The sequence below is a fragment of the Orcinus orca genome, chromosome 4, assembly GCF_937001465.1.
Source record: "Orcinus orca chromosome 4, mOrcOrc1.1, whole genome shotgun sequence".
Lineage (NCBI taxonomy): Eukaryota > Metazoa > Chordata > Mammalia > Artiodactyla > Delphinidae > Orcinus > Orcinus orca.
The window spans coordinates 47,313,418-47,328,690 of NC_064562.1; the positions used below are offsets into that span (position 1 = coordinate 47,313,418).

The window sequence follows — 15,273 nt, forward strand, 5'->3', positions numbered from 1 at the left end:
TCTTTTCTATTATAGGTAATTACAAAATATCAAACATAGTCCCCTGTGTGATACAGTAGGTCCTTGTTGTTTATCTATTTTATATATAGTAGTGTGTATTTGTTAATCCCAAATTCCACATTTACCCCCCTTTCCCTCCTCCCCCTTTCCCCTTTGGTAACCATAAGTTTGTTTTCTATATTTGGGAGTCTATTTCTGTTTTGTAAATAGGTTCATTTGTATTATGTCTTAGATTCCACATATAAGTTATATAATATTTGTCTTACTCTGCCTGACTTCATTTAATATGATGACCTCTAGGTCCATCCACGATACTGCAAATGGCAATATTTCATTCTTTTTTACAGCTGAGAAATATCCCATTATATTCCGTTATATAGATACACACACACACACACACACACACACACACACACATACACACATACCACATCTTTACCCATTCATCTGTTGATGGACATTTAGGTTGCTTCCATGTTCTTGGCTATTGTAAATAGTGCTGATAAGAATACTGAGGTGCATGTATCTTTTTGAATTAGAGTTTTCATCTTTTCTGATGTATGCCCAGGGGTGAGATTGCTGTATCATATGGTAACTCTATTTTTAGTTTTGTAAGGGACCTCCATACTGCTTTCCATAGTGATTTCACTAATTTACATTCCCAACAACAGTGTAGGAGGGTTCCCTTTTCTCCACACCCTCTCCAGCATTTGTTATTTGTAGACTTTTTGATGATGGCCATTCTGACTGGTGTGAGGTGATACCTCATTGTAGTTCTGATTTGCTTTTCTCTAATAATTAGCGAAGTTAAACATCTTTTTATGGGCCTGTTGGCCATTTGTATGTCGTCTTTGGAGAAATGTGTATTTAGGTCTTCTGCCCATTTTTTGATTGGGTTGTTTGTTTTTTTGTTATGGAGTTGTATGAGCTGTTAATATATTTTGGAAATTAAGCCCTTTCGGTCACATTGTTTGCAAATATTTCACTCAGTCTGTAGGTTGTCTTTTTGTTTATGGTTTCCTTTGCTATGCAAAACCTTATAAGTTTGACTAGGTCCCATTTGTTTATTTTTGCTTTTATTTCTTTTGCCTTGGGAGACTGATCTAAGAAAATAATTCTGCGATTTATGTCAGAGAATGTTTTTCCAATGTTCTCTTCTAGGAGTTTTATGATGTCATGTCTTCTATTTAAGTCTTTTGAGTTTATTTTTGTGTATGGTATGAGGGAGTGTTCTAATTTCATTGATTTACATGCAGCTGTCCAGCTTTCTAAACACCACTTGCTGAAGAGACTGTCTTTTCTCCATTGTATATTCTTGCCTCTTTTGTCAAAGATTAATTGACCGTAGGTGTGTGGGTTTATTTCTGGGCTCTCTATTGTGTTCCATTGATCTATATGTCTGTTTTTGTGCCAATGCACACTTTTGATTACTGTAGCTTTGTAGTATTGTCTGAAGTCTGGGAGAGTTATGCCTCCAGCTTTGGTCTTTTTCCTCAGGATTACTTTGGCAATTCTGGATCCTTTGTGGTTCCATATAAATTTTAGAATTATTTGTTCTAGTTCTGTGAAAAATGTCATGGGTATTTTGATAGGAATTGCATTAAATCTGTAGATTGCTTTGGGTAGTACAGTCATTTTAACAATATTAATAGGAAGAGGATTTTTTGGTTTTGTTTCTGAGAAGGGAGAGAGTAGAATATATTTAAATGGTATGGTGATAGAACCAATTGGGAGGAAGTGGTTGATTATAGTGAAGAACAAGAGGATAGCTGATAGTGTGTGGCTCTTGAGATAGTGAGAGAGGATAAGGTTTAAGATGCAGGTAGAGGGATTAGCCTTGGAGGAATGAGGAGGAAAGGTACTTACTCTAATGTAGCAAAAGGAAATTGACAAGGATGGGAGGAGGTTTGAATAGACTTGCAGATCTGGTGGAGAGAATTTGAGGGTGTCCCATCTAATCACTTTAAGTGATTCACTACTTGTCTGTGAGAAAGAGGGCAATATTGTCCAATTAAAGTTAGGCTAGAAGCCACATCTGACCACTTCCCAAATGAGATGGATGATAAATAAGAAACACACCTGATTGTCTTGCTCCTACAGATGAATGTCCTTCAAAGGCTACAGCTCATGGTTTGGTTTAGGGGGACTGTAAGATCTGAATGTGGACAACTACAAAACATTGCTAGAGAAATTAGAGAAGTCTTATATAAATGGAGAGATATATTATGTTCATGACTGAAAGACTCAGGATTATTAAGATGCCATTTCTCCCCAAATGGATCTATAGATTAGACACAATTCCAATCAAAATCATTTTGGGGGGGCATAGACACTGACAGATGATACAAAAATTCATATGGAAAAGTAAAGGACTTAGGTGCAAAACAATTTTGAAAAAGGGCAAAGTTAGAAGACTTCTGCTATGGAGTTTTAAGACTTACTAGTCAGCTAAGCTAATTAAGACCATATGGTATTGGCATGAGGATAGGCATATAGATCAGTGAAACAGAATAGGAGTGCAGAAGTAGACCCATCCATATATGGGCAATTTCTTTTTGATAACTTTGCCAGCGTAACTCAATGGAGAAAGGCTTTCATGTAAGGTAAATTTCTAATGTATGGATCTCAAGCATATTAAAAACTGCTCAACATCAATAGCCATTTTAGTTAATTAATGCAAATTAAGATTACAAGAGATTAAAAATTTACTGAAATGTCTAAAGTTTAAAAGACTAACAATACCACGTGCTGGTGAAGATGTGAAGCAAAGGGAATTCTTATATATCACTGGTGGGAATGCAAAATAGTATAGCTACTTTGAAATACAGTTTAGCAGCTTCTTAGTAAAGTTAAATATACATATACCACATGACCCAGCAATCTCACTTCTAGGTATTTACTCGAGAGAAACAAAATCATATGTTTCTTTTTTTAAAATAAATTTATTTATTTATTTATTTATTTATTTATTTATGGCTGTGTTGGGTCTTTGTTGCTGTGCATGGGCTTTCCCTAGTTGCGGTGAGCAGGGGCTACTCTTCATTGCAGTGCGCAGGCTTCTTATTGTCATGGCTTTTCTTGTTGCGGAGCATGGGCTCTAGTTGTACAGGCTTCAGTAGTTGTGGCATGTGGGCTCAGTAGTTGTGGCTTGCAGGCTCTGGAGCTCAGGCTCAGTAGTTGTGGTGCACGGGCTTAGTTGCTCTGTGGCATGTGGGATCTTCCCAGGCCAGGGCTCAAACCTGTGTCCCTTGTATTGACAGGCAGATTCTTAACCACTGAGCCACTAGGGAAGCCCCAAAATCATAGGTTTCTATAAAGACTTGTGCGTGAATGTTTACAGCAGTTTTAGTCATAATAGAACCAAACTGGAAACAGCTTAAATGTCTATCAACTGGTGAATGAATGAACAAATTGTGGTATATCTGTACAATGGAATAGTAGCTAGTAACAACAAAGAATTAACTACTGATACATTCAACAACATGATGAATCTCAAAACCGTTATGCAAAGTGAAAGTAGTCAGACAAAAGGCTGTACATTGTATGGTTCCATTTATATGACATTATGGAAAAGACAAAATTATAGGGACAGAACAGGGGCTGGGCCTGTAATGGACTGAATATTTGTGTCCCACCCCAAATTTATATGTTGAATCTCTACCTTCCACTGTGATAGTTTTAGGGTATGGGACCTTTTTTTTTTTTTTTTTCTTTTTGTGGTACGCGGGCCTCTCACTGTTGTGGCCTCTCCCGTTGCGGAGCACAGGCTCCGGACGCGCAGGCTCAGCAGCCATGGCTCACAGGCCCAGCCGCTCCGCGACATGTGGGATCCTCCCGGACCGGGGCACGAACCCGTGTCCCCTGCAACGGCAGGCGGACTCTCAACCACTGCGCCACCAGGGAAGCCCAGGATATGGGACCTTTGAGATGTAATTAATATTAAGATGAGGTCGTAAAGGTGGAGCCCTCCTGAATAGGATTATTGCCCTTACAAAGGTCACCAGAGAGCCCACTTCCCTTCTCTGCTTTCACCAGAATCCAACCATGCTGGCACTCTGATCTTGGACTTCTATCTCCAGATTGTGAAAAATAAATTTCTGTTGTTTATAAGTTATCCAGTCTATGTTACATTGTTATAGCAGCCCAAGCTAAGGGACTATTCAAACTAATTCATTGAACTGAAAACTTAAAAAGGGTGAATTTTACTGTATGTAAGTTATAACAATTAACCTGATATTAAAAAAAAAAAGTTCCCTAGATGACTCTAATGTACTATGAGGGTTGAAAACCCTTTTCCTACAGCAAGCTTTTCAAACTTTAGTAGCATCATAACCACCTGGAGGTTGTGTGAAATTTTTTCCTCCAGTGTTTACTGGCAGCAACCAATTTTCCAAATCCCTGATACCAACTGGGTATCCAACAATTCAATTAAATTCTGACACTAATCATCTATAGTTAGCACAGACCCTACAGCCTAAGGGCTCAGTCCCACAAGACTGCCCCCAATTCAGACACCAATTGCAAATGGGGTGCTCAGGCTACCCACATTTCTGCCTAGCCAACTACAAATTTGGAGATTCCCATGACCACTCCCCTCCCCAGATTTGATAATTTGCTAGAACGGGTCACAAAACTTGGGAAAGTGCTTTGCTTACTATTACTGGCTTATTACAAAGGATACAACTCAGGAACAGCCAAATGGAAGAGGTGCATAGGACAAGGTATGGAGGAGGGCATATTACTTCCACGCCCTCTCTAGGTGCGCCACCCTCCCAGCACCTCTATGTGTTCACCAGCCCAGAAGCTCTCCAAACCCTGTTGTTCAGGGAGTTTTTATGGAGGTTCAGTTATGTAGGCATGATTGATTAAATCATTGGCCACTGATGATTGAACTCAGACTGAAAGTTCCAACCCTCTAATCATGTGGTTGGTTCCTCTGGCAACCAGCCCCCATCCTGAGGCATCTAGGGGTTTGCCAATGGTCGCCTCACTAGAGTAAACTCAGGTATGTTTGAAAGGGGCTCATTGAAAATAGCAAAAGACACTCCTCTCTGTCAGGCAATTCCAAGGGTTTTTGGAGCTCTGTGGCAGGAACCGGGGACAAAGACCAAATATAATTTTTATTATACCATAGTTTGTTAAACACAAATCGCTGGGCCCAACCCCTGAGCTTCTTATGCATTCGGTTTGGAGAGGGGCTTGAGGTTATGTATTTTAACAAGTTGCCAGTTGCTGCTGATGGCTGTCTTCAGAGAGACCACACACAGAGAACTTCCATCCTTGAGGGTCACAAAATGCTGTGGTGTCTCTCAAATATTACCCTTCTGATTCATGGCCCTCCTCTCTTCCTCAGTTCTCCCGAGTTTTCTGTAGACCATTCATTCTGTTCAAAAGCACCTCCAAACTTCAAGTCAAAGCAAGTAAACCCTAGGCTTTACATCAGTCCTTATGCACAGTTGGGAGCAGTGAAATGGCACATCTCAGTGAGAGGGGAGAATTGCAGAAAGAAGGTGATGGAAAATGGAAAACCCTAGGACAGAACTCATACTGTGGGGCAATCCATTTCCCAGTGAGGTGGGCCTGAATCCTTCAGCTGGGAGAAAGGAGAATTCTGCTTCCCTTGGAGAATCAGAATGTTTCCCTCCTTGGGCCTCTGCTGCTCAGAGGAGTGTGGGCAGAGCAAGTGAGGCTCAACTTACGTCGTGAGAGGTTCTCTGCTTTCTCCACCTAAGTTCCCGTGTAGCTTGACCTTATAGCTCCTTCATTCCATTTTTCAGAGTTGAACATCCTATTTTGGTCAGGATTACCTTGTATTTTCCCTTCAATTCTATTTTATATGGATTTTAAAGAATCTGTATGTGTACGTATGTATATAGCCATAAATTACCTAAATTCTGCCTTACAGGATTCTCACCATCCTCCCTTCTAGACCCAAACCCACTCGGATCAGCTAAGGATCACTTTTCCTCAAAAACTCCATTAACTGGCTCAATAAGTGACCCAGCATCTAACTGTGGGTTAAGATTCCTGTTCCAAATCAGGCTGAATGCCCCTAAATCTACTGTGACTTTTGAAGAATGGGTGCTTGTGGGGTAAGAAAAACAAGTTTAGAAGGCCTCAAGGGCCCTGTTTTTTGCTTTTCATTCCACATTTGCCCTCTCAGTTGTCCAGTCCCCCTGGATCATACTCAATAGACGTGTCAACCCAGGAGAAGGCCTGAACACTCTGGAACTCCCATCCTTCTTCTGGCTTTGATTGGCCCTGGAAAGGAGGGGAGGGGGCAAGGAGCTGAAGTAAGAAATACATTTAGAGTAAGAAAACTTCAGGCAGTGTAGTGTCATGACTAGGAGCATTTGCTTAGGAGTCAGGTGGCCCTGGGTTTGGATTCTGGTTTTGTTTCTTACTAGTTATGTGATTTGGGGCATGTGAATGTCTGTTTGCCTCAGTTCCTGCTTTTGTAAAATGGAGCTGACGATATTCTAACCCATATACAGTCAGCATAGTGGAGGGGTCAGAAGCATGGATTCTAGTGCCAAACTGCCTGGGTTCAAATTTTGACTTGCTGTTGAGTGACTGTAAGGCCTTGAGCACGTTACTTAACCCCTCTGTGTCTCAGCTTCTACGTATGCAAAACAGGTGTGATAACCCACCTGCTATTGCAATAATAAGATTTTTTTTGAATCTCCTGAATATTCAGCTTGCTGCATTCTCGAAGAAGATCAAAATCAAACTGAAGAATGAATACAGGATTTTGATGGTATTTTATAATCCGTGTGTGTGTGTGTTTGTAATAGAGAAATAATCATTGAACTGTAGACAATAGAAAATGTAGTATTTATAGGTATTCTTTACTCCCAAGAAATCTTTAGTAAAAATAAATCTAAAAATAGAAAGAGAAAAATGAAAGAGAGAACCAGATATAGTTTGGAACTTGAGCATCCTGGGAGCAGACCTCCCAAAACATCAGGGAGAGCGAGGGACAGGAACACAGTGCTTAGTTCAGTAGTGGGAGAGCTAGGCTGGAACCAGGGGATGGGAGTTTATGTATCTGCTCCTTCTGTTTGTCAAATTCAATGCAAAACCTTGTCAAAGAAAACATTGGAGACTTTAAGAATTAATATAATGAGACAGTGAAAATGGGTTTTAGTAAGAGTTTGGGCATTTATGGAAGAAATTGTGATGAATATATCAAGGAGAAGAGGTTCTTGGGGGCAAGCATTTTTCTGCTGTGCTGTTATCAGGAATAACTTCACTCACCCTTCGCCATATAATTTAGATCATCTGTAAAAAAGCAAGAGGCATGCAAAGAAAAATTAACATGATGAAATCCTACTTTTCATTATGAAGAATCAGAGAATGGCTAAATTTGAATAAATGCTCCATTAAGAATGAATTGCTCATAGTTAAGTAAAACATTTGCTCAAGTTTATTGAATATTGATTAATAGGAAGCATTAAAGAATTGAATACCAGAGACAAAAAAAAAAGTCTGTGCAAAAGATGTGAGTAAAAAAAAAGTTCATCAAAGCCAATGTATAAAAGAATACATCTGTTATCACCCTTTAAATCCTTTTCCTGAATATTCTGTGAATTTAAGTCTGGGGATCTTTGAATGTTATTAGCTTTTGTCTGTGACAATAAATCTTATAAAGGAACTCCTTAAAAGTAGAAGAAGGACCTCGTTCCTCTCAATAGTGAGTTTTAAACGAAGGATATCTATTATGTGAACCCTCTGTCTCTTGGAAGGCTGAAATTCCATGGGTTTCCCAGGCAGCTTTTTAAATCTCTTATGGAAGCTTGCTATTCCTAGGGTGTAAAATGATTGAAATGCATTCCATCATTTCCTCCTTAATTCAAGCCACGTGTTCAGATTTGAGTTTTAAATTCTCATTCCCTTATTTTGTAGGGAAATTCAGCATTCAACAACAGGTATATTTTTGAAAGAAACCTATATCATTTATAACTCAGTAACTATCCTTCAAGAAAGTTTCCTCCTTGATGACTAAGAATGCAAACTCTAAGTTTGTAGGGTACTGTAATCAAAAAAATCTCAAGTTTGCCCCATCAGCTTCTGCAAGGTTATTTGTACATATATTCTCATGCTTGAGCAGATGGGGAAGGTCTTTTTCCTGGAAAACATCCAGCCAAACACAAAACTAAAACTGAGGGCAGGAATGAAGGGGCAATGCAGGTGTTCTTGGTGGTAATATTGGCATCAGGCAATCATTTTCTTAAACACTGGAGCTGGTGAAGTTGAAAAAGCACTTTTTCTGTGAAAAAAAACAAGAGAGTCATGTTTAGAGAAAGGCTTGCCAGAAACTGTGGCTTTCCCCTGGAGATATCAAACAAGGAATACTGTGCCCACTGGTTTCCAGTTTAGTTTACTGAGCTGCTGGAATGAGTCACCCCAACTCTATCTGATAAGAACTAATAGTGAAGAATAGGCATTTGTCTCAGGAACGTCTCATAAATTTAGAATGGTCCCCATTTTGACTACCCGGGAAAGGGAACCCCTTCAGTACAAGTGAAATCTACAAACCCTTGATATGCCTGACTCACCTTGACATTCTCATTAGTTTTTGTGTCCATTTGGCTCTAGGGTTCAAGCAGATAACTGACTTATTCTTCATCCAGGCTCTGGGGGAAAATAAATAAAAATAAAACAGTCCTTCACTTAAGGAAAGAGTTGAGTATAAAAATAAAGATTCCCACATGAAGTGAAATTGGAGGTAGGCAGTTTTGAGTCTGGAGTAGGTGATTTGTAGCATGAGGTCTGATGAATAAGAAAAACCCCATTTGCGTGCTGGTATGTGTGAGCTGGTGGAACTGAAAATTAATGGACAGACTCTCATGTGTCAGAGGTTAGTATTTTGTTGAAAAACTTTACATGAACTAGAGATGGACCAAATAGCTGACTCCAAGGTTTGCTCACTCCTAAAGCTGTATCACGATATCTTTAAAATGTGTTTGTCTGTTGAGCTTGGGAGAACAAAATAGACTACAGAAAACACTCTCTTGAAGACCTTTTATTTGAAGAAAAAAATCTGATGAAATTTATTGTGGGAGAGGTTACAGAGCTGACTGCTCTGAGTGACATCTGCATTTGGTGGAACCATCAGTGAGCAAGGCTTTCAATGCTCTAAAAATTAGGCAACAACAAAAGCAGCAAGGATAATTATCAGCTGCTATGGATCAAGCACTTAACGTGCCAGCCACTATGCTCAGCAGTAATATGAATTATCTCAATTAATCTCACAAAAATCCTGTGCTAAAGGAAATACTATTTCCTCACCTTCAAAAGAGGAATTTGAAGCTTAGAGAGTTTAAATAATTTGTACGAGATTGTACAACAAATGCATGATAAAGCAGGATTCAAATGAAGCTTGTCTGACTCCTGAACCCCCACTTTTAGCCACCGTTCCACATGGGCATGATCTGAATGGTTACCAAGTGCCAGACATGGTGTTGAGTGTTTTACCTGCAGTGGAAGAAGTGAGGTCTCCCAGGTGACAGCAAACTGGGAGACTCTACTCTCTGTTGGGGTGACCTCAAACAAAACACAATCTCTTGATGTGTCTCTTGGTTTAGCTATAAAATGACAAACAGCAAGAATCCATCCATCTAGCGTTGAAACTCTACCCATGTCATTGAAATGTACAGAGTCAGAGGTCATAGAACTGTTGGGATCTTGGGCAGAGCCTTCCAGTTTGGCTCCTGAGTTCATGATAGAAAAACAGATTTCTGACCATGTGGACTTACAGTATTTTCACTCCTGACTGCTATGAGTTGCTCATAATTATTTGCAGCTTTTGCTTCTATATCTGGTTAAATTCAGAAATGCAGACTCTGGTGAGAAGATAAGAAATCAGATTTTGGGGGGACTTCCCTGGTGGCGCAGTGATTAGGAATCCGCCTGCCAATGCAGAGGACACAGATTCGAGCCCTGGTCCGGGAAGATGCCACATGCCGCGGGGCACCTAAGCCCGTGCGCCACAACTGCTGAGCCTGCACTCTGGAACCCGTGAGCCACAACTACTGAGCCCGCACGCCTAGAGCCCGTGCTCCACAACAAGAGAAGCCACTGCAAGGAGAATCCCGCTCACCGCAACGAAGAGTAGCGCCCCCTCGCCACAACTAGAGAAAGCCCGCACGCATTAACGAAGACCCAACGCAGCCAAAAATAAATAAATTAAGAAGAAAAAGTATTTTTGTCACGTTAAAACAATTAAAGCTAAAGTAGAGAAAATTAGGGTGTATTACTTCCCCTGGTTGGAGGTGAGAGACTTGACTCATGGCAGAGAAACTGGTAAAAATAAAGGAAGAAGTCTCTATTCTCTAGACAGCCAGAGGAACTGCTCCTAAACAGGTTATGGCTATACTTTGCGTCTCCGAGTTTGAGGGCAATAATCATGGTTTAGTCTGAATTTTCACTGTCAAAGATAGTAGTGGAAGTGTAATGCCTTTTTAATGAAAAATTTCCGTACTTATTTTTTTTTAAACATCTTTATTGGAATATAATTGCTTTAAAATGTTGTGTTAGCTTCTGCTGTATAACAAAGTGAATCAACTAGTCCAAGACCCAAAGCACTAATGTCAAAATGGGACAAACAAAAAGTGGCTGCTTTCAAATGTTTCATAAGGCTAAAATAGCCAAGGAAAGAGCTGCTAATGAAAGCCAAGCTGGTAGTGCCCTGAGAAGGATGTTCTGTCTGTACTTCAAGGTGCTGTGGGACACCTTGGTTTATTCAAGGTAGATCCAGGAAGAAGAAATCACAGTTCTAAGCAGCGATATGCAAAAGATCTACAAGCTCCCTTTAAAATATTCAGTGCAACAATCCAACTTTGTTGAGCCTCTCCTATTTGCCAGGTAAGGGATAAAGCATCAGGAATAGAGAAATGAATAATATCTGATCCCCGTCTATAAAGAACTTGTTTTCTGGTGCGAATGAAAGAGAAAAACACACAAACCTGATTGTTTCAACACAATGATGCGGTACAATTGCAGCTAACAGTTGCTGAACATTTATTACTGTGCCTGGCACTATACTAGGGGCTTTACGTGGAGTGTGTAAGGTCTTATTAATGTGCCACGGAAAATGCCCTCATAAAGAAATCCACAGATTTCTCTGGGTGTACAGAAAAGGGAGGGTCACAGAAGAAAGGGGTTATACCATTTCAATAAAAGAAAATATCTATTAAATTTCTTGTAGCCACTACTATCCCCTTAGCCTAAGTCTTTAAACAGAGTTAGGGGCTCCAAGTTGATAGAACCTAAAGCTAAAGGACAGTTCCATGCGATAGACATTCTGACCAAGGACTGCTGTGGGCACTTATTTTCTTGCTCTTCAACTTCTAGAGAACAAAGTGTCTGCTTCTGCTGACAATTGGAATTTGACAGATAAGAGAAGAGTCTTGGTTCTGTCCATTTCTAATGGTGTGACTAGGGCAGTTAGTTAACCTCCCTAAGCTTCAGTTTCTGCATATGTAAAGGAGTGATAACAATAGACATACCTTAAAGGGCTCTTGAAGGAATAAAATCAGCGAATGTGCATAAAGCATGTGCCTTAGCTCAGGACCCCTGCAAAGTATGTACTTGACAAGTATTACTGATTCTCCTTTTTAGTTTGAGAATTAATTGCTAGCAACACTCAAAGCAAATCACTTTAAGGAATCATACATTATTGTTTTACTGCAACTTACATGATTTCTGTGTTTGGACATCCATTCCCAGGGGGAAAGATTTGAAGCTTTCCAATGAGGAAAAGGGAGACAAAGTTGAAGGTCTCTCGCATGCATTTACACTTTAAGTTTGTGTTATAGGTCTCCAGGACACCTATAAACACAGAATCAGTTATTTTAGTCCCTTTGGCATATAATTCACAACTAGAACTTAATCAGTAATCTTTCATACTGCACATCTGAAGATTTAAAAATTTCAAGTCGGTGCTTCCAGCCATATGCCTTTAGTTTGTGCATTTCTGTTCGTCTTGGCTTATTTTCAAACGTTTTCTGCCAAAACTTTAAAAATAAAATTAGCTTTTTAAAAGCACAATACCTATTGAAATTTGTGATAGCATTATATTGGTACTCAGATGGTTGTCCATATAATAACATTTGAGAATGGCCATAGTGGGGACTGACAACTCAGTTATAATTAAGGCAACATAAAATTGACTGATCTTCACCCCCAACACACAAAAACCAAGGAAATGAACTAGTTTCCGAGTCCCTGGAGCATTAACAAGCTGTAACGGAGTTCTCCCTCTTATCATACTCCCCAGCCCACCAACCCTCCCTGTCTCTCCGAGGAAATACCACGATAATATTTTTTGTTTTTGTTTAATATGTTGGTCCTCCAACTCAGTTGCAAATCATTACCCAAAAAAAGCCAATCATAAAAATTCGACTATTTGTTTTCAACAACAAAAGTTCTCAGTACTAGATACTTGTATAGGTAACCCATCTCATGCATTTTAAAGAATTCTACCCTCTTTAACCCCAGTGCCTACCACTGTGCTCGACACAGAATTGCAAATAAAAGGGACCAGGCTCTCAAGGTGTCTGCACTTTAGCGGGGGAAACAAGTGAACAAGAACTAAAATACCATAGAATGTTGTATTTCCCCCAAGGCCCAAACTGCATGAATGAGCACAGGGGACTTTACCAGGAGCAATGGAAAGGCTTCATGCAGGGAAAGAGAGATGAGGGTCTTGAAGAATGAAAATAACATGAAACAAAATAAAAATTGGAAAAAAAATCCCCACATTTTAAGAACAAAAATTGGTCCTCTACCCTGAGCAGAGCGTAGCATCCTGTGCATGCATCAGATTCCTTCAGCTGTATAAAAATTTACCACTTCAATTAGATATTTACCTATTTACACAAAGAAAACCTCCCCGTTTAGACTTGGAAGTCTGCTTCTTGGCAGAAAGTGTGTATTTGAGTACCCCTGCTGTACATACAATGGTTCGTGTCAGAGCTGACCCTATAAAATTGTATCAGACGTTCCCTGCAGGAGACCAACAGGTTGAGGTGAATAATCTCTAAATCCTATAAAGTGTTTGGTCGGAAGGGGTAGTGAAAGGCAAAACGAAGAAGAGATACCTGGAGAGAATTAGTTACAGGCAGAGCTGCATCTGAAAAAGGCCAGGAATAGGCAAGCCAAGTGTAAGTCCCATGGACATTGGATCTCCAGTATCTCCCCCCTTCTCTGGATGACAATCTTAATAATACAGATGTTTCCAGCCTCTAAGAGTTAAATCCCTAAGTACCTTACTTTTAGAAATCTGGGAGCAGTTGAGCAGTTTTTTTCCCCCTTCATTCACATCTCCCCTCATTTTCTGATGGAAAAAAAAAAATTGAAACAGCTGAAGACCATTTCAGCTCAAAGCACAAATGACAACATAAGTGAAAGTTCTCACCATGGACTGGAGAGAGGCTGCAGGCCAGCAGCACAAGAAGTAGAGATCCCTGGGTGAACCTCATTCTGCGTCAAGGTGGAGTTCAGACTTTAGTTAGCTCTGGGTCTAAACTGTGAGTTCTCAGCACAGAGATTCCTATTTATTCAGACCAGTAAGGCCCTCCCACTGCCTTTGTCTCCAGGAGGTCAGCTGCATCATCAGTTTTAAAAGCCCCCAAATATTGCTGAGCTTGCTTTTTTTAAACTCCTCTTGCAAATTTTATGAATTTGCTTCAGAGCAATAGTAGTATGGTAAAGTATTTCTTGAAAACGTAGCCTATAAATGGCAGGGATGCTGCAGGAATTTGGGGGTGGGAGTGAGGGAAAGGGTTTTCGGTTTGGAGACTCCACAGCACTCTGTAGGACCACAGTCAGTGATCGTGGCTTTGATTGCTTCTCTCAGTGAAGGGTCAATGGGCTTTCTCAATGCCATTTGAATATATCCTCCAGGAAATCAGAGACTCTGTCGGGCACATCATTGTGTTCCTAGCACCTGCAAGAGCGTCTAGCCTTTGGTAAGTGCTCAGTAAATATTTGCAGATCTAATTAATGGCTTCTTATATACAGATGCTTATGCCGACTGTTTTTCTACCAGACTTTCCCACATCGTATTTCACTCTCTGAAATATATGATTACTTATGTAATCTCACCATCATGGGAATCCTGGAAGAGGGCAAGTATGTGCCCCCTCATTAATGTGGCTGTGTCTTGAAGGGAGGAAAGTAACAGCTTTGAGGAGGAGAATCTTTCTTGCTCTGGTATGCAAGTTATTGAACTTGAGAACCAGGTGTCAGTGGAGGGTGTCATTAGAATTTCATCAGATGCTGAACTTCATATTACAGTTTAATAAAGCACACGTGCAATTTGGTTTTAATCTGGCCAAATAGCCCATGGGCCCAATGAACCCATAGCCTTAACTCACTTGCTAGGAGCACTTCTTTTTCTTTTTTTAATATGTCTAAATTGATTTAATTTTTAAATTATCTTGAGATGATGTTGGGCCTAACTTTTTTTTTTAACAACTTTATTGGAGTATAATTGCTTTACAATGGTGTGTTAGTTTCTGCTTTATAACAAAGTGAATCAGCTATACATATACATATATCCCCATATCTCCTCCCTCTTGCGTCTCCCTCCCACCCTCCCTATTCCACCCCTCTAGATGGTCACAAAGCACCGAGCTGATCTCCCTGTGCTATGCGACTGCTTCCCACTAGCTATCTTTCATTTGGTAGTATTTATATGTCCATGCCACTCTCTCACTTCGTCCCAGGTTACCCTTCCCCCTTCCCGTGTCCTCAAGTCCATTCTCTCCATCTGTGTCTTTACTCCTGTCCTGCCCCTAGGTTCCTCAGAACATTTTTTGTTTTTTAGATTCCATATATATATATATGTGTTAGCATACGGTATTTGTTTTTCTCTTTCTGACTTACTTCACTCTGTATGACAGACTCTAGGTCCATCCACCTCACTACAAATAACTCAATTTCATTTCTTTTTATGGCTGAGTAATATTCCATTGTATATATGTGCCACCTCTTCTTTATCCATTCATCTGTTGATGGACACTTAGGTTGCTTCCATGTCCGGGCTATTGTAAATACAGCTGCAATGAACATTTTGGTACATGACTCTTTTTGAATTATGGTTTTCTCAGGGTATATGCCCAGTAGTGGGATTGCTGGGTCATATGGTAGTTCCATTTTTAGTTTTTTATGGAACCTCCATACTGTTCTCCATAGTGGCTGTATCAATTTACATTCCCACCAACAGTGCAAAAGGGTTCCCTTTTCTCCACACCCTCTCCAGCACTT

The 15,273-nt window shown here is 40.1% G+C and overlaps 1 protein-coding gene across 1 annotated transcript; it reads right to left on the reverse strand.

Moving 5' to 3' along the window:
* Positions 1-8,214: 8,214 nt before the first annotated feature.
* CXCL13 (C-X-C motif chemokine ligand 13) lies at positions 8,215-13,484 on the reverse strand. The gene is made up of 4 exons (XM_004280209.1): positions 13,421-13,484; positions 11,700-11,832; positions 8,559-8,636; positions 8,215-8,269 (listed from the first exon to the last, which is right to left on the reverse strand). Exons 1-4 carry the CDS (start codon positions 13,482-13,484, stop codon positions 8,215-8,217), a joined length of 330 nt encoding a protein of 109 aa, XP_004280257.1.
* Positions 13,485-15,273: the final 1,789 nt, after the last annotated feature.